This window comes from Mauremys mutica, chromosome 23, assembly GCF_020497125.1.
Source record: "Mauremys mutica isolate MM-2020 ecotype Southern chromosome 23, ASM2049712v1, whole genome shotgun sequence".
NCBI classification, from domain to species: domain Eukaryota; kingdom Metazoa; phylum Chordata; order Testudines; family Geoemydidae; genus Mauremys; species Mauremys mutica.
The window spans coordinates 13,085,752-13,112,610 of record NC_059094.1 but is presented as its reverse complement, the minus strand read 5'-3'; the positions used below and the strand labels follow the sequence as shown (position 1 = coordinate 13,112,610).

The following is a 26,859-nucleotide window of genomic DNA, read 5'->3' as shown; positions in this document are numbered from 1 at the left end:
CCTGCCTCTGCCACTGGTCTGCTGAGTGATTATGTGCAAGTTACGTCAGCTCCCCGTGCCTCAGTTTCCCTAACTATAAAATGGGCATAATGTGCTTGGTAAAAGCACTTTGAGTTCTACTGATGAGGAGGGTGAGGTCTCTTTGTACTCTACAGCATGGCACACCGCCTGGGGTTGGTGCGTTAATCCTTGTGTCTCCAGCACAAGAAAAAAAAAATCGCAGTAAGAGGCACATTCTACATCTGCCGTTAAGGAGAGTCGCGGAAGCTAAAAAAAAGGCCTAAAGTCATTTGTTTAGGCCAGTCCGGTTTCCTGCCCTAAAAGCTGATGTTTCTTATCCACGAAAGAACGGGGATCAGCTTATTTCTCTAGCGGTTTATCCGCCTCCAGCAGAAAAAAAAAAAGCTATAAACACAAAAAAATTGTTTAGCCGTTGCGTGGGCTGTGTAGCAAATAAACCAGCACAGGGCCCCAGACAGCCAGTCCCTGAGCCAGTCAGTCAGGCCCCCTTGGTGTACACACACACGCACAAACAGAGCCAGGGAGGGAAAGCCGGAGTCTAGGCCAGGTCGTTAAGCCTTCGTGTGGGTGGCCTGTTCATGCTGATAGCATCAGGGGATGGAGCTGATAAACACACAGCTGAAAGCTCCCAAGCTGAGCCACCATGTCCCTGCTGCTTTTTGCCTCTGTGGGGATAAAGAGTGGAAAACTTGGTTCTTCTGGCCAAAAGTCAGATGGAGGGGCCGGGAGGCCAATATAAAGTGGCGTCCTCTCTAATTCCCTCAGACGTTGGGGCAGCCCCCGTCTGTTTGGGGGAGGTCAAGGAGATATGGAGCCTCCCTTCCCCGCTGGAAACCCAAAGGATTTCCCAGGCAGACCAAGCTAGGAAAGGGGTTCCCAGGGGAGCACTGGGCCTTCTCATGAATGTACCAGACTTTGGTGGCTGCCTTAAGATCTGTGGCATCTCCCCCTGGATACCAGCACATCTCTGGGCATGGGGGCCCTGCTACAAAGCGAAGATGAGCCTACGAGTCACGCAAAGCCCACACACTCAAGGGCCTAGCGTTGCCCACCCTACGTTGACCCTCCTGCAGGGGGAGGGCAAGATTTAGCCTCGTGGTTCTTGACCCAACTGTGAAAGCTGCTGCTGGGCCAGTTACAACCTCACCGCCCCGGCCGGCGGGTCCCGCTGTAGAGAGAGTGGGCAAGACATCTTCCCAGCAGCTCCGCTTCCGGGCTCTTGGACTATTCCTGGTCTAACCAAGCAGCAGCAGGAGAATGGAGCTGGCCAAAGGAGGTACAAGAAAGGAGCTGCCCTCAGCCCCATTCAAAACACCACCTTTGCGGGAGATTATGGTGCAGAGCCGCTCTCCTCAGATCCGCGGTCACCGCACAACATGACCTTAGAGTCCCAGCCTGAGCCACAGGCTGGCTAGCACCATTGATTTCATCTGAATCTGGCCCATAGGGTCAACCCTGGCTGCTGTTTGTCAGTCCCTAGCCCAGAATAATGTCGTTTTTTACGGTAGCTTTTTTCTGTAATGACAAAATACAAGTGCTGGGATCCTTCTCCATACACGTCTATACAGAGAGGGTGCTTTGTAGGTTGCACTGTATCCCTAAGACATGAGCTTCCCGAATGCCAAAGAACGACACGTCAATGGATCAGGAGGAGGGAAATAATACAGTTCGACGCTGTGTTTCTGATCTTCCTCACACTGGTGTGACCCTACTCACTTTCAAGGCTTGACTCCTGATTTGTACTGGTCTAAGTAGCTGGTCTAAGCTGCAGACCACAATCAGAGCTGGCCTGTAGCTTTATATCAGAAGAGGAATTATAACAGTGAGATCCTTGCAAGTGGGTAGGAGTGGAGACGTATTTAGAATCATAGACTTTAAGGTCAGAAGGGACCATTATGATCATCTAGTCTGACCTCCTGCACAATGCAGGCCACAGAATCCCACCCACCCACTCCTGTATCAAACCTGTGTCTGAGCCATTGAAGTCCTCAAATCATGGTTTAAAGACTTCAAGGTCCAGAAAATCTTCCAGCCAGTGACCCGTGCCCCATGCTGCAGAGGAAGGCGAAACCCCACCAGGGCCTCTGCCAATCTGCCCTGGAGGAAAATTCCTTCCCGACCCCAAATATGGCGATCGGCTAAACCCTGAGCATGTGGGCAAGACTCACCAGGGGAGCAAATAGATTAGGCTACCCAGGGAAGGATGTGAGGTGCCGTGTCGTTTCACTGCCTTTTTCTTAGATGTGGGGATAATAAATAAAGCCCAACCTAGACGGTGCTTTTTCAGCCCAAAATGCTTTACAAATTATATGTCTATATTGCAAAGCAGAACAAAATCCGTCCATCCACCACCAAAATCCAGCCCAGCAATGTTACTCGGCAGTTTGGGACAGGCAGAGACGAAGAGGGCCCTGTCCTACCATGAATGCAGGGGGAGCTTAGAGCGGGAGAATGGAATGACTCACGTTGGAATTTGTCCGGTCTCTCCTGGCTAACACCCTTATGCTGCTGGGAGAGGCACTGTCCGATTGTTAACCACTGCAAATGACCGAAGGACCGTCACTTTACATCTCATCCTAAAGGCAGGATCTCTAGCAGCACAGTATCCTCCCAGGAAGCCATGAATCCACAAAAGAGAAGTGAAGCACCAACAGCCCTTCCTGATGTGCCTGGGCGTTGCTTGGAGATCTCTCATGCAAGCTTTGGCCCGCCTAGACCTGCTTAATTTTGACACCTGATAAGTTCCCAACACACGAAGATGGTACAGCGCCGTTCCGTGATAAGGTGAACAGCAGCACCTACTGAATCAGAGCCCGTGCCCCCGATTGCTTCCTGCACCTGCAATTTCACTTGTCATCTTTGGACTCTTTTGTCACGTTCTCAGGGAAGCAGGCTCCAAATTTGCTACATTTCTCCCAGGGTTAGGCCATCCCTGGGAATTCAGCTTCACACGTTCGGCCAGTACAGATGATGATGACTACCTCACATTAAATGGTGAGCAGACCGCACCAAGCTACATCCCAACAGCTGAGCCAAGAGGCAATTACTTTCCTTCATTATGTTTCATATGCCCATAAATAACATTCCATAAAAAGCAAATTGAAATAAAACATAAGTTCTCAGGGCACATTTCCCTTTGCCTCTATAAGACACTCAAAAGGGGGTTATTTTGAAGCCAACTTTTTTATTGGTCTGTACTTGCAACACTTGGCAATCCACCCTTGCTACTATTTAGATGCAACAGTATCAAAATGTTAATTACAGGTCCTGTGCAGGGAGCTCTGTGCATGGCTAGGTCTATGGACACTCCTTCTATGGCATGCAAATATGGCTAGCTTTCCAGGTGTCAGCGCTTACCCCTCAGCACAGGCCAGTGATAATGAGCCAGATGCAATGGAATTAAACCAGAGCTGAATCTGGATCGGTATGCTGCCCTCTATACAGAGTGCATGCGCATTAGCACTGAGTCTTCGCATGTTAAGTAGTGGTATGAGTCTCATCCTGAATCAACTTAAACTACAGCGTACGCTTTGCAGGCTCGCTGCAACACACCCACGCCTCTAATAGTCTATATCGCTATGCCTCTGCCCACCGAAATACAGCCACCTCAGTGCTGGCGTGCCACAGTGCCGAGCGGTTTAAGGCAGGAAGTGAAGACGAATATCTTGGCCAGCTGAAACTATGGAAGGAACAGGAGGGGCTGGAAGTTAGCCAGGAGACCTGTGCTAACATCACCCTTGCAAACAGTGGTCAGGACCTGGGTTTAACATCTTATCCGGAAGAAGGTTTCAGCTTTTACAGCGCAGCAGTAAAACTAGCCCTGATGGTTTGTTTTTCAATTCTCATCCTTCATCTCTGGGGACTTTGTCCCACCAGGAAAATCCAAACAGTGGCCACGGCCCAACACACCGCCTCCCCGTATAATGGCAGCCTTTGTGTTCTGATTCCCCACTCCCCGATATAAAGGTGGAGAAATGGCTCCCTCCTGGAGCTGTAGACACTTGACTCCGCCAGCCTTGAAGCCAACGGGAAAGTGGGACGTATCCTTCTGGCAGATCCTGCCCAAACAGGGCAGATGGGGGAGGTTGACAGGCTGGAGGGACGGGAAAAAGATTCCTGGTGTGCTGAATAACAGCGTTCGTTCTATTTATAGCCACAGTTGGGTTGTATAACAACCTCCCAGGGATCAGAACGGGCGTGCTGCGGATTAGCACGCCCACGGAACATCCCCGACTGCTTGGGAGCCCGCAGCCTGCACTCCTGGAACGGGCAAGGCCCCGCTTTGCAAAGCCATGTGTATTGTCGGGCCTTTCCGGCTCCAACGAGGAGTCAATACAAACGCTGAGTGGAAGGTGGGGCACCCAAGGGCTTTAAGCTCAGGTTTTACCCGCCGGGCCTTAACCATTGAAGCTTTTTGTCCCTCACCGAGAGACACACTAAGGGTAACTGAGTTAGGCACATGTGTCTCTAGTGCCTACAACTCACTGCCCCACACTGATAGCCAAACCCTGCCCCAGGACATCAAAACTGCAGCTGCTGAATGAGCGACAGAACTGGGGGTGGTTTAGTGAAGCTGGTGACCGCATGCAGGAGTGGTTTAGTGAAGCTGGTGACGTTCCAGCCCCTGCCTAGGGAACCTTGCCTCTGGAGCGCCAGATGTAGCAGCTCCTGCCTTTCGTCCTGGCAGGCACCTGTGGCGTGTTAGCCAAGGCCGGAGCCAGCCCATAAGCCTGGCATGCGTCATGTGGCTAGACAGCCCAGATGTCAGTTCCCGCGATGTGGAGGTGCATGGAAAGCTAGAATCTGGCCCCACTCGGACTTAACCAAAGGACCCTCGGCTACAAAACTGCAGCTCTCCCATGCTGGGTGAACGTCTCTTCGTGAAGCAACAGTCGCTTTTCTATCAGGCCTCTTTTTCCAAGCTGCGCCCATCAGCTGGCAATAGCCCTGCAAAGTGAGCAACACCTGGACGAGACCTGACATTCTGCCCACTAGAGGGCAGTGGTGCACACGGACCCCATTCCAGACCCTTTACACACACTGACATACAGGCTGCAACTGGCGACAAAAGATGGTCTTGTGGCAAAGCCACCGTCCGAGAGAACCGGATTCAGTTCCCAACTCTGCTACCGCCTCTTTGTGTCACTGGGAACACGTTACTTAGTCTCAGTTTCCCCAGTAAAATGGAGATAATATTTTATTTCCCCCATGCAGGGTCAGTCTCGTCTGTTTAGACTGTGAGCTCTGGTGGCGGGAACGCTCTCCAAGTATGTGTATGGACAGCGCCTAGCGCAATGGGGACCCACTCTCAGTTGCAGTCTCTAGGCACTGGTGTCATATGTATAATGCTGAACCTGTGTTCCTGCAGCATTCAACCAACTCTATCCCCAAAAGAACAAACCAAACAACTGCAGCCTGAAGTTTTACACAATTAATAAGCACAATTAGTTAGCAAACAATTTACTGTAATTCGTCACTAAGCTAAAAAATTTTCCCTACATATTTGCTGGGCATCATTGTCCTCTAATGAAATTTGGAAGGCTGTTCATCTTGCCTGAGTTCCTAGTCTCCTCCTGCTGCAATCAGAAGGGTCACCCCTGACGTTCTGAATCATAACAGCCTCGGCAAGTTCCAAATAAAACAGCTGTATTAATGTGTTCCATAACCACCTATTGCAACAGCAAAGGAACCTTCTGTCACATTAAACAAGCGATCAAGGGGCATACCATTTGCACAACCAGCTAGGCGCATGCCAGGAAAGCGAGAGTTAGTACCATGTACCTACAGTCTCCTCATCAGCCCTTCACTCCGTTTGAAATCAGAGCTGCTTTTTAAACTCTCTCTCACCCACACTCACACCGACACACAATCCACTGCCACACACACACACTCCACTGCATCTAAAACACGCATCTGCAACGCTTTGGATCTGCAAATTTACGATGGCTTGCCTTGGTTTCTAGCCGTCCAGCCCCCTTCGCTTTTTAGACCCTGGCAATTTGAGCTTGAGTATTTCAGTTGTCCAGTTGCCAATCAAAATATTTGAAGGAAATGTTTATTTTCTTCTCGAAATCACACCAGCTGCTGCACTAACTGAATAAGCCCATTTAGATGTAAGAATTTAACCATTGTAAGATTGAACCGAGTGCCCAACTACTCCAAAATCTGACCCAATCGCCCAGCGGAAATGTCAGTGTTTTGGATGGGAGATTGGGGAAGCGTGGAATGTGTATTAACTAAGAGCCACGGAGAGGTCAAAGCCCTAATTGCTAATGGCACTGTCTCGTAGTTGGGCTCGTTCTGGCATCGGGATGGCGTGGTGGAGGAGCAGGCCAGCGCACTCCCTGTTAGTTAATTGTGCCAGTGCAATATGCACGTCTTAAAGCCCCCCCACCCCCCTGCTTTTGCCAAGCTGCAGACAAACCCCGCTTTCAAAGCCGTGTCGCGCTTTTCCAGCTAAAGCAACTGAGCCCAAGTGACGGAGTGTCCCAGCAGCGTGGGCGCCAATATCGGCCTTTTCTGGAGCTGAGGAGAGAAAGGCCAAGCGCGGTGCCACATGCCTGCTTATTAATGGCAGCAAAGCCCTAGCGAGTCAGCAGCGGAGGAGCAAACGCGGGGACGCTTTGTGTCATGCAGCAGGAGGGAGGCGCGTCTCTGATGCGGGGCGGAAAGTTCTGCATCCTCCTCGAAGAGACGCTATCTGTCCCAGGAGGGCTGGGCACCCCACACTCACTGCCTTTCCTGGCCTGCACCATTCCCCCTGCCGAACAGGAACGGGTTTAGGTTACAAGGAGGAAGGAATTATTTTGGGGCCATGGGACGTCCCTGGGGTATAAATACTCTAGGAGTACAGAGGATGAAAGGGGGTGAGGCAGAGGAAAATGTAGGCTGACCACTAGGAAACACCGGCTTACGGTGAAGGCTAATAGCCAATGGGAAAGCAGCGATGCTTTGCACGGCCCGTCACCAAAAGTGCTTCTCACAGTTACCGGGTAAAACTCTCAGCTTCGCCATAAAGTGACTGGTAATTCAAGAGTGAATTAGGCACGTAGAGTGGCATTCACAAGGGTCTTTAAGTGCCTAACTCCTACTGAACCAGTGGGTGTTAAGTGCCTAAATCCTTTTGTGAATCCCGCCCTTTGGGGCTTTGGAAAATGTTGCCCACCATAAAGTGTCATGAGCCTCATTTTATAGATGGAGAAACTGAGGCACGGACAGGTAACATGTCTTCCCCAAGTAAGTCAGCAGCAAAGTGCTGTGTGTGTACGTGTGTGTGTTTATAGGCCTGCACATTTTGTTCAGCTTGACTCTAGCCGTGTGATGTGTGTATGTACATACCTTGCAAAACTGACATGAAAAATCCAGCCTGGGGGAAAGGGGGGATCTACTTTCCTGCCATATGGCATGATGATTGATGACAATGTAAACACGAATGATATTTTACACTTCTGTATACAATTGTGTCTGTGAAAGACAGCGAGTAGTGGGGGAGAAAACTGTTTCTCTACATCTCTCTGTGCCTCTGCTTCCCCCCCCACCCTTCCCTTCTAGTCTTTGTACCTAAATTGTCTTCCAACATGCTTCTCTTTTCTCCTCGCTTGCGTCTCTCCCTGTCTTTTTGTACTTCTAATGCCTGGTCCACCTGGGAGCACGGGCAGTAGGTGGTCCACAGTGTGTTCTCTAGAATAGCAAATCCTCCCGCTTTCTAGAGAGGATTCCAAACCCTCCCTTAAAAGCCAGTTCTCATGGCTACTTGTCACCTCTCACATCTGTGCGCGAGTTCATTTACTCTCAACTCAGAGTTGACAAAGAGGAAGGCGAGGGAAAAAAAAAAGGTGAATGTTTCTGGAAAGAAAACAGAAGAGAGTTTATTTCGGGGCATTGAAAAGCCAAGGTGTGAACAGCGTCCGTTGCAACAACCAGCAAAGCGGTTGTTCTATATCTGATATAACTAACTCATGAACTACATGTGATTACTTCCTCTGCTGTGTCTGAAATACCATCCAGCTTATCTGAGCATCTCAGGGGCACTTGCTCTAGCGGGGAAAGAACATTTACGGCTTGAAACCTGTTTTTATAAATGTCTTGAAAGGTGGAGCGATATGAACACGCACACAGAGCCCTCCGATCTACTCACCAAAATCCACCCAAGTCAGCTTCTTTGTTCCCTTAAAGCTCATGCCCTTGACACACCTCAGCTCTGCTGGGTGGCGCTCACACTCCCAAAGGTATTTAGGTGCCTCACCGCCATGGATCTCCCATGGGAGTGAGGTGCCCAGGTGTCTTTGTGAATCTGGCCCTAAGCTAGCAGCATTCTAGCTCACAGTTCACTATGCACCTGTATTGCAAAGAGTAGCAAAAGCCCTGATAGGCTGGTATTCGGTGAGATTGACAACCTGCAGCCCGCCTACCTCATGAGCTGTGTGTCAGGTCAATACTTGGAGGGGGAGACCCCTTAAGGAACACCACGCCGATTCAGTAGGCAGCACTTCGTTTACTCCACGCCTCAGAACACAGTAGCCCAGGCCTGTGCAACAAGGCAGAATCCTACCGACATCAGTGCAGTTCTCTTCTTCCAGGGGGTCTGTGCTAGACAATGTCAGTGGAGCATCAAGAGCTAAGTCGGTGTGGACTGAAGGAAAACCAAGATCCTGACCGCTCAAGAGCCCACGGCCCACCCGCAAGAGGAGAGCTGTTAACCCTAGTGTCGAAACCAAATTCCAGGTGGGCTCCTTACATTCGATCTTATGCAGCTGCAAAGGAAGAGGGTGTTTTATTTCCCTTCATAAACTGTTGCTGGGAAACAGCTGCCATGCTCTAATCCAGCGGTGGCTGCACATCAGTGGTAGGTGAGTGATTGCTCCGCATGCTCTTTATGAAATAAAGTGCTTAAGTGCTATTATTGTGGCTCGTCGTGATGCTGCATTTCTTTACGAGGTTATATTCCATCTTTAAACATTTTAAACTCGATTCATTTCACGGAATATTGTCCAATGTGCAAATCTAATTCACTGGCTCAGAAGAGCAGTTTAAAGACATAGGAATACTCAGAGATAGAAAGACGCCAGGAAACCCATCTTGGTGTGTTCCTTCCTTTGAGGCGAAAGTTATAGCCCACACTGTATTTTCTTCCCACTAATGCTTGCCTAACTTCCTTTGGATACAATTTAGTAGCTGCCTACGGTAGAATGTTTTTAATCATTAAGAAACAGCTATTTTAAAAAGACTATAAGTCAATCTGGATGGGTTCTTGGAGGACGAGGGAGGAGAAATGAAATGCACTGGCTAGGTCTATAATTTAGAATTTAACCTCAAAACAGCCACGTTGCATTTCTGAGGCCGGGTCTACACTGCAGTCATTACAATGGCCCAGCAGTTGTGATGCTGCAGGGCCATAATGTAGACACTTGCTACATCGCCAGAAGGAGGTTTTTCCGTTGATGTGCTTAATCCATGTTTCTGAGAGGCGGTAGCTAGGTCAGTGGAAGAATTCGTCAGTTGACCTCGCCCCTCTACACTGAGGGTGGGGAGAGGGTTAGGTTGACCTCATCACACCATTCAGGATGCAACATTTTTCAGAGCCCTGAGCAATGTAGCTAGGTCAACCTAATTTTGAAGTGTAGACCATGCCCGAAACACTGGGGTGCTAACAGGCTATGCCAAGAGACCGATTAAAAGTAATACAGTACTTTACAAACATAAAAAAAGGGGGAAGGAAGATTTTCTTTAAGTGCACATGGTAAAGCAGTCTTCTAGTCTTCACTAGGAGGGTGGTGAAGCACTGGAATTGGTTGCCTAGGGAGGTGGTAGAATCTCCATCCTTAGAGGTTTTTAAGGTCAGGCTTGACAAAGCCCTGGCTAGGATGATTTAGTTGGGGATTGGTCCTGCTTTGAGCAGGGGTTGGACTAGATGAGCTCCTGAGGTCCCTTCCAACCCTGATATTCTATGATTCTGTGGCCTAATCTGTACTTGAAAAATTGTCCTGGGTTTAACTAAATCGATTCAAAAATCAACCTGGTATGAACCCCTAACGCAGCTGCACCGGGAGCGGGATTCTCCAAAGCGCTCAGCATTGGCCTCACCCTCTTTCCACTGAAGTCAATGGACACTAGGCTTCAATGGCAGCAAAGTTAGGTTTGCAAATTGCCCAAATAAGCCAGACCAATTTAAGCTGGGGGTTCAACTAGTTGAACTGCATTTACACAAGGTGCTGCCCTGATTCTAACTAGATCAATTTGGTTAAACCAGTGCAATTGTTCTAATGTAGCAAAGACTCACGTCTCCCTGGTCCTTTCCAGGGGATTTACAAGAGAGGTGACTTATATTTCATTTTTATTTGGGATCTTTAAAATGCATCCTATTTGTGCACGCAACTAGTCTATATCACCACATGTCCTTCTACTAGTATCATCACACGCCCTGCTGCAGGCGTGATATTCGCCCTCCCTGACGGAACCTTGTCTTTACACTATACTGCGAACTCTTCAGGGCAGGGGCTGTCTCCTTTTATGTGTTTGAACAGCACCTCGCACAACTGGGTCCCCGATCTCGACTGGAGCCTTTGGCCGCTACGCTGTTTGCCTGAGTCTGCGGGCAGTTTGAAACAATAACTCGGAGAGGTGTGAACTACCCCCAGGATCCGCTCGGGGGTCTTGAGGCTGAACCCTAATTTGGCTTGTTTAAAAGTCACCCTTGTTAATTATTCCACGGCTGGCCATTTTAGGAGAGCTGGCCAGCTACTGAACTAGTGTTGGATGCACTGGCCTGCGTTGGGGTGGGGTGGGAGGTAGCGCATCTCCAGAGAGGTTTTGGGATGGGGCATGAGGAATTCAAACTCCCCTGCACCATATTTAAAGTCGCCTCCATTCCCCACCCAACCCCCCATCCCCTATGTCCCAAAAGCCTCCCTTGTCTCATGGTCCCCAGGATACCAAAATGGACTCCCCACGGGATCGAAAACCCTAAGCCCCCCTGCAAACCATCCTCCTTCCTCCCAGCAGCTTCTACGAGGCAGTCGTGCCGTAGAACTCTGCAGCACCCTGAAAATGTGGGGGGGTGGATGGGGTGGGGTGAGGTGTGGGGGGGCACATTAAATACACTGAATTGAATATCAACATAGAAAAATAACAGGGGACCCTGCTGTGATTGTACTGGATAGGTGGGGTGGGCACACCCTGATAAAGGGGGTTGCAGGGGGTTGTGATGCTTAATCCAGGGGTCCCTGCTAGGTCTCGTGAGCTGCATTTGGATACAGGGCCTTTCCCCAGGATTCATTTCTAACCAGGCTAACTTCTTGGCTTATAAACCATCACCAAGCAAATCCCACTGTTACCTGCAGTAGCCTGGTCGTGGGGAAGAACTGCCTTATGGATTAAACGCGGTCCTGGGACTCAGGAGACTTGGGTTCTAGTCCTGGCTCTATCACCGACCTACTGGGTGACCTTGGGCAAATCGCTACATTGCTCTGTGCCTCAGTTTCCCCAGCTATAAAATAAGGCTCTTAATAGATTCCAAGCTTGGAAGGGACCACTCTAATTATCTCCCCTGAATTCCCACCCAGCACAAGCCATTAATAGTAATGAGCTCACAGGGCTGCTTATAAGGATTGATGGGTTTAGAGGCCGCCTTAAACATCAGGTGCTAGGTGCCACGAACTGGATTCTCACAGGTGCCAAGCGGCTTCCACTGACATCAGCTGGAGCTGGGGGCTGCTCGATGCCTGTAAAAATCAGGCCCCAGCATTCTGTGGAACACCACTGGCATATGGCCGGAGCCCACGCCCACTGAAGTCAATGGAAAGTTTCCCATTAGCAACCATGGGATGAGAACCGGATCAGATTCTTCCGCATTTGGGCTCACTGCAGCAACCGGCCAGCCAACCCAGGGAAACAATTTTGAAACACCCAACAGGAAGGTGACAACGTTTCTTGTTTTCAAAGGAACCTCCCTGCCTCCCCCGCCCCCCCCCCCAGCAACAACTGATACTAGCGAGAACCATGTCAGTTATGCGGCAGTGAGTCATTCATGAAGCCCCTACAGCCCAGGGGCCCGGAGTGCAGCCAGAGGAAACGTGTTGCAAGTGCGTGTATAAATCATGTCACACTTTGCTTTGTCACTGTCTTTGGCATGAGGGGAAGGGTGCTTGAGGTTTGGTCTGGGTTCGGGTCAGATTGGCAGTTTGCAGTAAGGATGCATCTCGTCTCAAGTCCAAAAAGGTAGGAAAATTCCACATGGGAAAAACAAATTCTGCCAGGCGAAAGGCAGGCCACCCCATCCACTTGTGTTACACCATGGCTGGAAGAGGCATCAGTTTGGATTTGTGAAATCCGTGGCTCACGCACGCATCATTATTTTTAAAAGCCACCATTTTGGGGTGGTCTGCTATAAAAACAAGATGCCCTGTTCTCAGCTGCCCCCAAGGTGTGGCTAGGTGGAGGTGGGGGGACGTTTGTGCCCCAGTCCCAGGGCTGATTCTGTGCTGATCTGGTTCCCCAAGGTGCCCAAAACCTGTTCCTGCAGCCAGGGATTGCACGGGTGCTGAGATGTCCTGTCTCCTCAGCGTAATCCTCACATCTGAATCCACTGGCTTTGAGTCTATTTTGTGTTACTTCAGGCTTGTCCACACATGAAAATTAATCCGGAATAAAGTAAAGCATGAATTTGAAGCAGATTAATTCCTGATTAATTCCAGGTGTAGATGCTCTTGTTCAGGAATAAGAGTGCCTTCTTCTGAATGATCTTAACCCAAGGATTAAGGCACTCACATTATGGACTAAGAGCGTCCACACACGCAGTTAATCAGGTATAGCTGCTCCAGAATAACTCTCCATGTAGACAAGCCCTTAGTACTCTAGAATGCTGGGTTGTATAGTATCTCTGCCCTGCTCCTGTTCACTCACTGGTAACATTCCCACTGACTTCAGTAGAGCAGAACCAGGCCCTTCTTTTGGACAGAGAGAAAGAAAGAATCCCGAGGAAAGCTAGCCAGCTATTAGGACAATTACATTTTTTCCTAGTACCACAGATATTTGCTACCATTCAGACTGCCTTCACTGAACAACGTGACCTCAGAACAGCCTCAGGGCGTCTGACATATGTTCCTTTAACATAGCGTTTCATTTTTGGAGGCTGATCAACTATCCTAGCTAAGAGACAAAGCCCGCAAGGTAAGGACCTAAAACAAATAGAAAAGAAAAAAGAAACAAAGATAACATAGATGGGAAATTTAGCAGCACGGAGCCGTGTCTGTGCATGCCCCATAATAAGGGAAAATTTTCAAACCATTCTAATGATAGCTTGGCATTTTACAGCGCATGGGAGAGCCAGGATTTTAAAACCTCAGATTTCACAGGGCTCACTCGAGAAATATCGGGCCAGATTTTCTACTGAGCTGAGTAGAATGAATTCAGCTCTGCTGAAGTCAATGGCGCTATGCTGATTTATGGACCAGAGCTGCTGATTTAACACACTGCAGAGCCAGATTCTGCTCTTAGTTACTCTGGTGTAAATCCAGAGCAACCCCTTTGTCTCCAGTAGCATTTACACTGGTGCCAAGTGAAAGCAGACCGTGGCCTGACGAGAGATGGTAACAGGAGTAAACTGCAGCTGCATGCAGATATATGAAGGGCCTGATTCTCTTCTCACTAATGCTGGTGTACACCAGGACTGACCCCACTGAAACGAATGGCGTTTAATGGTGTGAAACCGGCGTAAGTGAGAAGAAAATCAGGTGCTCTGAACTCGGGTGTAGTCAAACTTTCCTTATGTGCTTCCTCACCAGCCCACCAGAAATGATCAGGTTTTTCTCTTCCTGGGAGGTTTTTCATTTTGAGATTAGACCATTTAACCTCAGGATGATCGTTTTACCGGGGGTGGGAGAGGGGGTGCTATTTATACATGCCAGGGGCTGCCTCAGTGAGAGGCTTGTGCAGAGGGTCAGATTCTGCTCTAAGTTACCCCAGCATTAACTCCAGAGTCACTCCATCCACCTCAGCTGGAGAGTGGGGTCTGGACCAGTATGTTCATTTTCTCTGCAACTTACAGACAGGAGCAGATGCCTCGGCTGCGGCAGGCAGCATGGAGACGCGGCAGTTGGGTGGGAGGGTTTTTCAACATGGCCGAAGATGGAGCTGGCTCTGTCTCGGTTTGAGCAAGGCCGGGCGAATGAGGAAAAGGGGTGGCGCTAACACAGGCAGGCCCAGAACACTGATCCTCCCGTGACTAGAGCAAGTGATAGTCACAGATCAAAAGCCCCCCGTGCAACGCCAAGCAGGCATAGCCCACCCCCAGGGATTGGGTGTAGGCCCACTTAGGTTACAGTCGAATGCTGCTTCCAGCCCATTTTCTTTTGTTGGTGACAGTCACACAACTTGCAGAATAGCACATAGGCGCCCATGAACTATCTATGGTCCAAAAAGAAGATCCACCCAATCCCTAGTGACAATCTGCAGCGACACACCTGGGTAGCCAAACCATATCCCAGAGAAGAAGGATTTCCCAGGGGTCAGGGTGCTCGCCTAGGACTGGGAAGACCTGGCTTCAAGTGCTGGCTCTGCCACTGATTCTCTGTATAACCTTGGGCAACTCATTTAGTCTCCCTGTGCCTCTATTTTCCATCTAGCCAATGGGAATAATGGCGCTGCCCTACCACACAGCAGTGTTGTGAGGTTACTTGGAAGATTGTGAGCTGCTACGGTAATGGGAGCCGTCTAAATACCATAGATAGAGTCTGGCATCTCCCTCTTGCCCCTCCCACCCTGCGTCATCTCTCAGAGCGAATCGTCTTCTTATACGTGTTACCTAAGAACGTGCCAAGACATGAGAAAAATTACAGGCCTATTAACTCTTGTATTATTCTTGGCAGGCCTGAGTTCTAATGGTCTGGGCAAAAATGATGATCATTGTGAATCCCACGGGCGTCTGTGAGGGGTTTTTATTATTATTATTGGTTGTAGTTCGTGTTAAATTGAAAGGACACTCTCAAGCTAAAACATTATAACACAGATTTAGCTCCTGCTTACCCTGGGGCAAATCCAGGGCCGCCCAGAGGGGGGGCAAGTGGGGCAATTTGCCCCGGGCCCAGCAGGGGCCCCCACGAGAGTTTTTCGGGGCCCCTGGAGCGGGGTCCTTCACTCGCTCCGGAGGCCCCGGAAAACTCTCGCAGGGCCCGGGCCCCCGGAGCTTCTTCGCTCCCGGTCTTCGCTGGCGGGGGGGTCCTTCCTCTCCGGGACAGAAGGACCCCCCACCGTCGAATTACCGCTGAAGCAGGACCCGCTGCCGGAGTGCAGCCAGGTCTTCGGCGGTCATTCGGCGGCGGGGGGGTCCTTCAGTTGCGGGACCCGCTGCCGAACTGCCCCGAAGACCCGCGGTGGGGGCTGCACTTCGGCGGCAGGTCCCGCTTCGGCGGTCATTCGGCGGCGGGGGGTCCCCGCTGTGGGTCTTTGGGGCACTTTGGCGGCGGGTCCCGGAACGGAAGGACCCCCCGCCGCCGACTTACTGCCGAAGCGGGGGCCCCCCACCGCCGAAGACCCCGGGCCCCCGGAATCCTCTGGGCGGCCCTGGGCAAATCCAGAGTAACTCTGTTAACTTTAAGGCAGTCACTCCAAATTGACACCCGTGGAACTGGGCACAGAATTTGCCCCTGTGTATTTTGTTAAAGTTCCTGCTACCTTAGATTATTGCTTTTCACCATTTCTGCTGTTGCTTGACCTTTTGCATTTCAGTGAAATTATCCTGGCCAGTTTCACTTTGATTTTGAGTCAGTCTCACTACCTGATTCTCAGGCACTTGCCTGAAACCATTATCTATGGGTTTTCAGCAGGGGAACATGGCAGTTTTTTAAATACATATATATGCAATACAGTGAATCTTTTGTAATCATGAAAGAGCACTATGTCTTTGAGGTCTCTAAAACGTCGCCCCCTTTAAACAAAACTTAAACAGTGGTTCTAAAACACGCTGGCAGAGTCCCTTTAATAGGAGATACTAATCTTAATTAAATTTCCAAGGACAGCTTGTAAAAAAAAATTAGAATTTCAATGAAAAGAATCTAAATAAAATTTTCAATGAATTTTAGTTTTATTTATTTAACTGCTTTCGAGCTGGGGTATAATTTTCAAAAGTGCTTAAGTGATTTAGCTGCCTAAGTCTCATTGTCTGTCAATGACGTAAGCTCCTAAAACCCTGATCCTGAAAGATATGTAGGCTCCTATCTCCCATTGGTTTCTAAGGGAGCTTGGCACCTGAATAATTTTTAGAGTCTAAGCACTTAAGTCACCTTTGGAAATGGGACTTAGGCACTTTTTAAAAATTTACTCCACCAAAAGAACATTTGAAATTTCAAATTTTAGATGAAAAATCTGAATTTTGAAAAAAAAAGTCACAAAATGTTAGCTAAAAATGTAATTTTGTTTTTCATTCAAGCCTTTTATTACTTTATATTTAATTTCCACGGGGAGAAAATGATGTGATTATAAATCACAGAAGTAAGAGGTCGGATAAAAGAACCTCTCACATTAGAACATTAAGCAAGCAAGTCTCTGGGGACGGGTAGTTGCAATGCAGGACAGTCTGTTTTTAAATGCTTAGCCCAATCTAGTGATGAAATCCAAAATCTGTGCATGCTGGGATAAACACACTGACATCTCCAGGTTAATTATCTATAGGCATAAGTAGTGATTTGTGCATTTTCACTTGCAAACACCTTGGATGCAGATTCATGTGCAACACCTTGAGGTCTGTCTGTGTTGCTCATTAATGAGGGTTGCAGAAAACTCTGTGTGTGCATTGGGTGGGGAGTTGTTTTTGTTGGGTTAGTCCGTCTGCAGACTTGGCATAAGCACAATGCAAGCAGACAAGACACCGTTCTGATTATCACATAGTGTACAATACACCCTTAACAGCCTAAACACACAGGTCCATTCATGTTAAAAAAGTTATTCAGTTTAAAGTACACCTCTACCCCGATATAACGTGACCCGATATAACACGAATTCGGATATAACGCGGTAAAGCAGTGCTCCGGGGGGGGCCAGGGGGGGGCTGCGCACTCCGGCGGATCAAAGCAAGTTCGATATAACACAGTTTCACCTATAACGCAGCAAGATTTTTTGGCTCCCGAGGACAGCGTTATATCGGGGTAGAAGTGTACATGCCTAGAGCTCCCCCCCGCAGATCTGCTGCCTAAGTAGGCAAATGCATTCTTCCTGTGATTGTTAACGAACACACTGAATTAAACCTAGGGAGTGCTAGGATACAGCTCCCAGCACAGGAACCCTCTCTCATTTAATGTGACCTCCCGTCATGATAGGGCACGGGGCTCCGGGATTTAAAGGGGAGCTAGAGGGAGTGCAGAGCCCCGCCCCATCTGAACGCTCCCCCTCTGACTTGGCTGGTGCAGTGAGAGAGATCCCCTCCTGTTTCAACCTCCTTTGACCCCTGCTGGCTCCTTTCTGAACTCTCAATCCTGCCATCTCCCCAACAGCAGTTTAACCCCTCCCACATGGGGACCTTAGGCCCCGCCCACATGGGGGGCAGGGTTACTACATCATCTGGCAGCAGCACGCTCAAGGTTGGGGGGAGAGAGAGAATTCCACCTCTCATGACCTGCGCAAGGAAGATTCCCGGCAGAATCTCAGGGACTCGAGTGTCAAGGCAGGTGAGTGCTAATGAACCCAACCCGGTTACCTTGTATTGGAGTCTGAGTCTGTGACCCAAAGTGGCTTGGGGCGGTCAGGGATCCTCGGGGATTGGGAGTTGTTGGGGTAACTCTCATAGACTGGCGCAGACGTTCCAGTTCGCTATAGCGGTCTGTGTAGGGCTTGGCTTGGTCTTCTAGCTTTTGTCTGTGCCCTGCAACATTGTGAGAAAATCCGAGATTTAATCAGTCACCCTTTGGCTAGAGAGCCCTTGTCAATAAAAAGTGAGAATGGTACAACAATTTACAGTCTGGTCGTATTACTTGTATTGCGGTAGCATGTAGAGGCCCCCAACTGAGATCAGGTCCTGTTGTGCTAGGCGCTGTACAGACATATAGTAAGAGACAGTCCCTGTCCCAATCTAAATGGCAAGAGTGAAAGGGGAAACTGAGGCACAGAGGGGGGAGGAAGTGACTTGCCCAAGGTCACCCCAGCAGTCAGTGGTGGAGCTAATAGGGGACTGGGGAGGGGGTGACTGCCCCCTTTAGTGGTATGTGTGGTGCCTTTTCCAGCATATTATACACAGAGGCCGCTCTAGGCATAGGCAAGTTATGCAGTTTTTGAAATGGGACCAGATCAAAGCACGTTAACAAATGGCTAACACGTGTCAGCAGAAGAATGCAGACGGTGCGTGCAGAGGCCTCGGCATGGACCATGCTGCTGGAAAGCCCAGCCCCGCAGGAGCCCACAGCCTGGCCCAGCCCGAGGAGGCCTCTCGCTGGACGAGCGCGAGAAAAGGGGCCCCCTTGTGCAGCCAGGCAGCAAGCAGGTAAGTGCCACTCTCTGGCCCCCATCTGCTCCTTGCCCTAGTGCTCCTGCCCTTCTGTGTCCCAAAGCCCTACCTTCACCCCCTCTGCTCCTAACCTGCCAGGATCCTGCTCCCCATTTTCCCTTAACCAGCTCCCACCCCAGCCTTCCTGGTTGCAAAACCCAGCTCCCCCACTGCCAGGGCCAGGACAGGACGCCAGGTCTCCTGAGTCCTGATACTCTCCATGTTGCCCTAGTCGCCAGGCCTTGCCACAGCTCTTAATTCATTTGGGAAAAGAAATGGAAACAGATGCAAATGATTTTAAACACCATTTCTTGGCACGCCTGGGGAATAAGTAAAGGACAAGCTGAATTAAAACTATCTTCATTGTGTTCGCTCATTGCACAAACGACAGGCATTTCACTGCAGTCTCCAGAAGTGCACAGAGAACTAGGAAGGAAAGATGGCATGGCTAAGCCACAGCAGTAGGAGTCAGGAGAACTGGCTTTGACAGTCACTGTGTGCATGACCTTGGGAATCCACTTTGCTGCTCTCGGCCTCAGTTTTCTCATCTGTAAAATGGGAAGAATGTTCACCTACTTCAGCGAGGTACTGCACCGAGCAAGGAATGCTTGTACAGTACTCTGAGATCCTCAGGCAGAAGCTGCTAGAGCAGGGGGATAGTCATTTAATTGATGCCAAAGCAAAGGGAGCATGGAATGCACTTGCCACACCACTTTCACATTTGACTGTGTTAATCAACATGAAAGGTCTTCTCTCTCTCTGGGCCAGATTCCAATCTCAGTTACACCTGCGCACACCTGGAGTGACTCCAGGGAAACCAGCAGCGTTGTTTCAGATTGACATCGGCGTAACTGAGCTCAGGCTCTGGCCTCTACTCAGCACGCTCTCGGGCTGAAGTCTACAAATCCGCCTGACGGACCAACACTTTGCACATCTGCAGCACCTGTCATCCACGGATCTCAAAGCACTTTGCAACGATGGGTAACACGTTATCCCCGTTTCAAAGGGGAAGGCAACACGAGGCGTTAGTAGCGGAGCTGGGAACAGAACCCAGGATTTCTGACTCATAGCAGACCACAGCTGCACGTTATCTGATGCAACCAAATAACATAACATACAGGGACTGAAATGCAACTTCACTTGGCTTTTAAAAAGGGACACTCTCAGCTCTTAAAAACGCCAAATTAACTGCTCCATATTTGCTCTGCTCTGCCTCCCCCCATGGTTATAGTATCTCAAGTTACAATTCACAGCCAAGTCGAACGAAAGTTGTCCCCACACTTCCCCTTTACAGATCTTTTGCCCACTGTCTCACTATCTTGCATTGGTTCGTCTCATCTCACTCAGGTCTGCATTCTGCAGTCGCTCTGTGCATGGAACTCCACAAGCATGTAGGGGAGAGAAGGATCCTGTTGGGATCTGAGTGCGGGATCTGAGCCTCACTTTGAAAAGGTCCTTGTACATTTATAGTCCTACCTCTCTTACTGCTCATCAGAGTTATTAAACTCAACCCTCGTGTTTCAAGGGACACCCTGGCGACTAGTTTAAAGCTCCAAATTCAGCCAATGAATAAATTGGCACAACTTCCTCTGAAATCAGTGGGAATGGCACCAATCTACCGAAAGGCAGAATTCCCTCCTTAGATTTGTCATAAAAGGGGCATCTGGGTGTTTTAACAACATCAGGGAAAGGAACAAAATAACAACAAGAGGAATAAAAATATTGCCATTTTTCTCTACCCTCTAATTCTCCCGATGTGTTGCAGACCCCACACCAGGCTAGTAATGGGAACCTGAAAGCAAAAATGGTTAAAAATGGATTCCAAGCTATGTGGAAGTGAAAAAAGGTCTATTCTAGTCTTTACAGGTCCTTATACTGTGCTCATCAACGAAATACTGTGGGCGTCAGTTGTGCATTAAGCAACATGACTGACATCTGTCACGTTTGGTCTCTCATCCTCCTGACAGGGGGGAGTGGTGCATGCCGTGAAGTGCCCTGATTTGGGAGGGTATTTTAGACGTGGCTAGTGATTCTGGGTGCATCACTTAAACATCTTTAAAAGAACTGGTTTCCAGAAAGTGCTGAGCGCCTGCACTCTGAAAAGCTGGCGTCTTTAAGGTGTCTTGAGCTGAGCCCACCCCCTCCCCAAACAGAGGCACCTAAAATCAGTAGTCACTTTTGAAAAATGTAAGCCAAGGGCCCATCTACCCGGTGAAACAGGCAGTGTTAAAGCATGGGGACGTTGCATGGTTGGAAGCCAACTCTGCTATACTGTTGTTTGAAAGCCTTTTGACCCTCCAGCTAGGGTTTGAAAGGTGGCTTAGCTCCATTCCTATAGGCAAGGGCCCAACAGTGCAAAACAATTTGAAGAAAGCAGCACACGAGTTAAAAAAAAACCCAACCCCAGCCTCCACAAATAACAAGCAGATTTTTGCACACCCTGTGCTGCTGAGACTTCCTGTCGCTTTTTGCTAGAGCTGGGAACGTCAGACTGTGTCATGCAAGAGCGGAGTCACTATTAATGCGCTTCTTTCATGAGAACGTCCTCGGCTTTTGATTTCCGCAGAGGCTCATTTCATTAAAGCCCTTCGCCATCAAACCACACTCAACACACAGAGGAAACCCACACGGACAAATTAACATGAGTGCTGCACCCTAAAGAAAAGGAAGGTCGTTTCCAAGCTCTGCAAACCCCGACCTTCGCCTGAAGCCCATTGAAATCAGTGAGAATCCTTCCATTGACTTCAAAGGCCCTTGGCTCAAGTCCCAAGAACCCAATCCCAAGAGGTGTTGAGTCTTTTGCATACGGAACCCATCACTGCACTGCTGGGGTGTATTTTTGCCCGCAAGGTTATATCATTTTGCTCTCAGATGTCACCCAGCTGCCTCTCCTCCGGCCTAGCAGTCACATTCTGAAACAAATACAAGTAAATGGTGACTCATGTCTTTATGGAAATGTTAAGTCCTGATGTAACAAAACACAGACAGCTACTGACTTGGTCTGCCTCTTGTCAACAAGGAAGACGTTTTTAAAGAGAGATGCAGTTTCCCAGTCAGGTAACTTTGCTATCCAGCATGACATTAACCACGACAGGTCACCTTATATCACTGATGTAACAAGATCGGCATCACTACATCAAACAAACCCAACTCCATTGAATATTTTCCATATGAAAGAATCGACGTGAATCTGACTCTCTGATCAATAATAAAAAGCACGTTGGAAGTTGTGGGTGTTTCCTTGGAATGGCGACAGTGAAATACTGTCCGCAAGCCATGAAACTGTAGCCCTTAAAGCTGTGCTTTAAAGACATGCCTTCCGCATTAAAACATTTCAAAGGCAAAACAGGCCCTTCTCTTCCTGTTAGAACTTTGGAAACTGACAAGACTTCAGAAAGTCCCCGATTGGAACTTTTCATGTGCTTGTGGGTGGGGGGGTGTCTCCCCAGGATTCTACATAAGCATCTCGTTTTCCTAGATTGCCAAGGAGCCAAATCACCATCGTTTTGAACGTGTCTGCGCTACTGCAGAGCACAGCTAGCACTTGATTCTGTGTTAGACCAAAGGTAGAAATCGACCCCCCAGGTTCAAACTCTCCATCCGGGTTTTGAAGGCTTCCAAAGTTCAGCTCTGCGGTTTTTGGTTTGCCCCATTAGTAAGATTTGCAGCCCCAAGCTCAGGGGTTTTGGCCCACACCCATGTCGAACGGTATCACTGTGACGGGCAAGGGAACAGCCCGGCACATGCTTTCTCTCAGTGCTTTGGAATTCAGATGTCACGGTCGTTTCGTGTGACCTCCCCATCAGCACTGGCCCTGGCAGGGTGCCGGTGGTCAGGGGGAGTTGGTTTTTCTACCCCAAGACATATCACGGCTGAAGTTGGTCAGTGTAAACTTTTAAAATTGTTGGGCTGTTTCAGGAAAGGGAGGGGCGCGCGTGGCTTTTGCAGTTCGTTCCCCTGGTTTCCGCTAAGAAGAAGGGGGTGGGGAGGTAAGTAAAATATCCTGCTAACTTGCGTAGCCCCCTTAACTAGCTTGTCCTCAGCTGAAGTGGCTTTAACTGAGGCATCATCAGTGGATAAGTTCTTCATCCAGCCAGCCTTAAATGGAGACTTCGCCGAAGGAACCCCCATCAGAGGTGTTCTCATAGAGTCATCAACTTTAAGGTCAGAAGGGACCATTACGATTGTCTAGTCTGACCTCCTGCACAACGCAGGCCACAGACGCTCACCCACCCACTCTTGTAACAACCCCCTAGCCTATCTCTGAGCCACTGAAGTCCTCAAATTGTGGTTTAAAGACTCTGAGATGCCCTTAAACAAAGGCATTGTTAAGATACCAACAGCAAATTCTAATGGTTTAGACATGAAAATGGCAAAGTGATGACTAGATTCTGCCTCTCTTCCCCCACCCCACCCCCGCCGGTTAGTTCCTTGCTCTATGAGACATTTTGTTGATTTCAATGGCATTATTACACGCGGTAAGTGGTCACCAGTGGATGAAATTCATTCCTGTGCAGAGCCAGTGCAAGGACTAAGGCCTGGCTTATGTCCTACTTAACACCTCAATGTAGGCACGGCAGTGGGACCCAGATGTTGCGTTGGCCCTCTGCATGGTGTGGACTTCACCTCGATCTGAGCACCGGTTGGACAATCAGGTGTACTGTGTAGACACAAGCTGTATTTGAAATGACTAGCCTCCGCAGAGCCTGAGTTAATTGATCTCCACATTCTCAATGCGAACAGATGGGGAAAGGGAGTTCAGCTGCATGCTCCCGTAAATTAAAAATGGCGCTGCTGACTTTTACTCAGAAAAATCCACCTGCGGGCCGAGACGAAGCATGGGAGATGCCACGGTACGAGGACTTGGGTTGAGAAAGTTATGAGCAACTGAAAGAGATATGGGAGGTAAAGAATGGAAATTGGAACCCAGCCTTGACCATAGCTTCTGCTGCTGGAAGGAGCACAAATCCACCGTCCACACATCTGCATATCAGTCTCTCTGCACAGGATGGCAAATGGCAAGCACCAGTGCGGTTTTGGCTGGCTTCATAAAGTGAAGCCCAGAAGTTCAAGGGAGGGAGAAGAGACTTTTCTCCGGCCTAACAACGTCCACCACAGATAACTCATTATGCACATGTTTGAAGCTGGCTTGCTTACGCCATTTGGAAAGAGAATCAGTCACGCCAAGTCTTTGCTTTGGCTTCCTCCTGGCTTCTCAAGACACTGCCGCTACTGTCTTTCTCCAGCCTTGAAAGAGAGAGCAAAGTGTCGCCGCAGCCTTCAGCCCGCCTGTTCTGTCGGCAGATTTACACTGACTTTAACAACCAAAGGAAAATAATATTGAAGGGCGGGAGGGAGAGGCTGATGATAATTTAAAAAGATTTTCTAGCCTGTGGTGGTCTGTGATGAATGGCTGCCTATAAAGGGATGAAAATAAATATCCCTTTTTGAAGGAAATAGGTTGGCTCCGGTCCAGCTGGCAGGGAGCAGAGAGAGAGATGTTGCATTTACAGTAGGTCTTTACTGTCTGAACTGAGAACAGTGGGAGAGATGTTCATTATACACGGCCTGGTGCTGATTAGCTGAACTGAAAACCAGCCGACTGGTCCGTAGCCCCCTTGCTCGCCTTTCGCTGTGGGGAAGCCCTTTAACTCCTTCTCTGCTCCTTCCAGCCTTCCCCGCCCCCACCGTTGCTGACTGATGTGGCTGTTTATGGAGCAGCCTCTTCCGGCTGGCGGCATTTTATTCTATATCCTCAGATCCAAAAAACCTATTTAATACCCTGAGAAAACAGGTCGCCGCTGCAGGTGTCTACGTGTCCATCTAGGGTGCTATTTTCAAGAGGGCCGCAGTGACTTGGGAGCCTACATTCCATGTTCAGAAGGGATTCAGGCACTTAAGAGTCTCAGTCCCATCGCCTGATGATGCAAGTCAGAATAAAAGCGCTCTGCATGGGGAACGGTGTCGGTGGTGTGATAAATGGACACCTCCACCTTCAGGCTGGGCAGAGCACAGAGCACAGAGCTCCAGCAGCCCAGAGGCTGCCCTAGAGGTGCTCTCCCATGTAGGAGGCTGGGCTCCAGTGGATCAGTGCAGTCCACAGACCCTCTGGCCATACCCCTGCTGTGCCATAGGAACCTGCAGGCGGCGTCTGCGGCATCTTTGCTTCCTAACCCCCTGTGAGTCGTTGATTTTGGTCTTTATGGGATGAAGATGAGAGGCAGGTGGGGAGCCCCAGGGATTTGACCCCTTAGCTGCACCCTCCCTGTGCGTGATATTGATTCACGGGGAAGACAAAATAACGCAAAATCATTTTTCAAGCACCTTCCTCCACCGAACACAATTGATCTCCAGTTGATTTCAAAGGAGGCCTCTGGTACCCTGCCGTGGAAAAGCAGGGCCCTGGGAACAACTTAATCGCACTCTGAGTCAAATTCTCTTCCTTTCTCTGCCACATCATTTGAAGTTATTGGCCAAACCGCTACGCTCTTCGGAGAGCCCGGCCCTGAGATCTGTGGCGCTCTTGTGGTTTTGTTTGATAGCTCAGGCGCTGAGCTGTCGTATTCCCCGAAATGAAACCTTGCTTTTAGCATCGACTGGGTTTTTTCCACAGCTCTCGCATTATCCTCTTAGATTTGCTAATCCTGCCAAACATAAGCCGGGATAACCTTATTAGTACCTTAGGAGATACGTTCCCAAATAGGCCTGAATAATTCCCTTCAATTCTACACCAGCCTTCATTTTGGGGGCCTCCCAGTGCTTTAGGCACATTCATTACGTTCTCACCACACCCTCTGTGACGTAGATAAGTAAAGACTATTTGACCCGGATGGGTAAACTGAGGCACGGAGACGTTGGGTCAAATTCAGACCTGGTCTTATTGAACCGTCGACCCCGCTCTTCGCTCATCAGTGACACCAGTCTTTCTTGTAGGCTTTTCCCTCAAGTATCTCTGCGCTTTCCCCCGGGCATGGGAAAATCTTCTCATCAAAGGCTATGTCTACCCTATGGACCTTACAGCGGCACAGAGCTCTCCTGCCCGCATAATTCAACCATCCCTAATGAGTGGCGGTAGCTACGTCAGCAGGAGAGCATCTTCTGACACAGCTCTGTCCACACTGGTGTTTTTGTGGGTGAAACTTTTGTCGGTCGGGGTGGGGTTTTTTCACACCCCCTGACCGACAAAAGTTTTACCGACAAAAGCGCTAGTGCAGACTTAGCCCAAATTGGTAAAGTCATCACCTTGTGGTCCTTTAAATCCCTCCTTAACAGACTATTAGGACAGGTTCTCTGCTGGTGTATGCCAATTGACGCCAGTTGGGATCTTGGCTGTGGGTTTTCAAAAGGCTTTCAAGCGGGAAGTGTGGCAATCAGATGGATTCTATAGAAAGATGGTTTCATACTGCACAAGTGACATCGGTTCTTCTCTCTCGTTCTATTGTGTTGTGTTGCTTAGGATGGTAATTTTAAGTGAAATCATGTTAGTTATATGCTGGTGATTATAAAAGGGAAGCTGGGATTTACTATGTGGACTGCATGCAGCAAATGAAATAGCTAGAGGGGTGAAATCACTGGAGCCTGTCTCATGGTCTTTCAATATTTCTGTTAAAGCTGAGATTACACCCTGGAATTATAGCACACCAGTACAATACACCTCCAGAAGAGGCCCAGTAGCGCTGAGCATAGAAATAATAAACCTTTGTACCTGTATAGCTCCTGTCACACAAAGATCTCAAAGCACACTAAAAAAACACCTAACTTAACTGAGGTAGGCAAATATTATTATACCCATTTAGCAGGTGGAGAAGCTGAGGCCCATAGTCACATAACCAGTCAGTGGTAGAGCTGGAAACAGAACAAAAGAGTCATAACACTTAATCCAGGGCCCTAAACACTAGACTGCACTTCTCTCAATGCAATGCACCTCCAAAAAGGGCAAATGGGATCCTCAGATGTATGAGCAAAGGTATTTCCAGGGAAGAGCGGGACATATGAATGCCATTGTACAAGGCACTGGTAAGACCTCATTTGGGATACTGTGTACCATTCTGGCCCTCCATGAAAGAGGAATTCCAAGTGGAACAGGTCCAGAGACGAGCTCCGAGGATGATTAGGGACTGCAGGGCCTGTCTTATGGAAAGAGATTAAAAGAGCTTGGCTCGTTTAGCCAAAACAAAGGCTGAGACGGGAATCTAAGTGCTTTTTATAAATACATCAGGGGGTAAAGCCCAGGCTGGATGAAATGTTATTTATGTTAAAAGATAATGTTGGCACATAAACCAATGGGTATAAATTGGGCATGAACCCGTTTAGGCTGGAAATTGGAAGAAAGTTTCTAACCATCAGAGGAATGAGGTGCTAGAACAGCC

At 49.0% G+C, this 26,859-nt stretch overlaps 1 protein-coding gene across 5 annotated transcripts in view; it reads right to left on the bottom strand.

Moving 5' to 3' along the window:
- The window catches only part of RUNX3 (RUNX family transcription factor 3), a 147,563-nt gene that overhangs the window by 4,770 nt on the left and 115,934 nt on the right, over nt 1–26,859 (bottom strand). For all 5 annotated transcript variants that reach the window (XM_044997435.1, XM_044997433.1, XM_044997436.1 and 2 more), the window contains one exon: nt 17,708–17,872. In XM_044997435.1, coding sequence (XP_044853370.1) covers nt 17,708–17,872 — 165 coding nt within the window. The remainder of the gene's footprint in view (nt 1–17,707; nt 17,873–26,859) is intronic.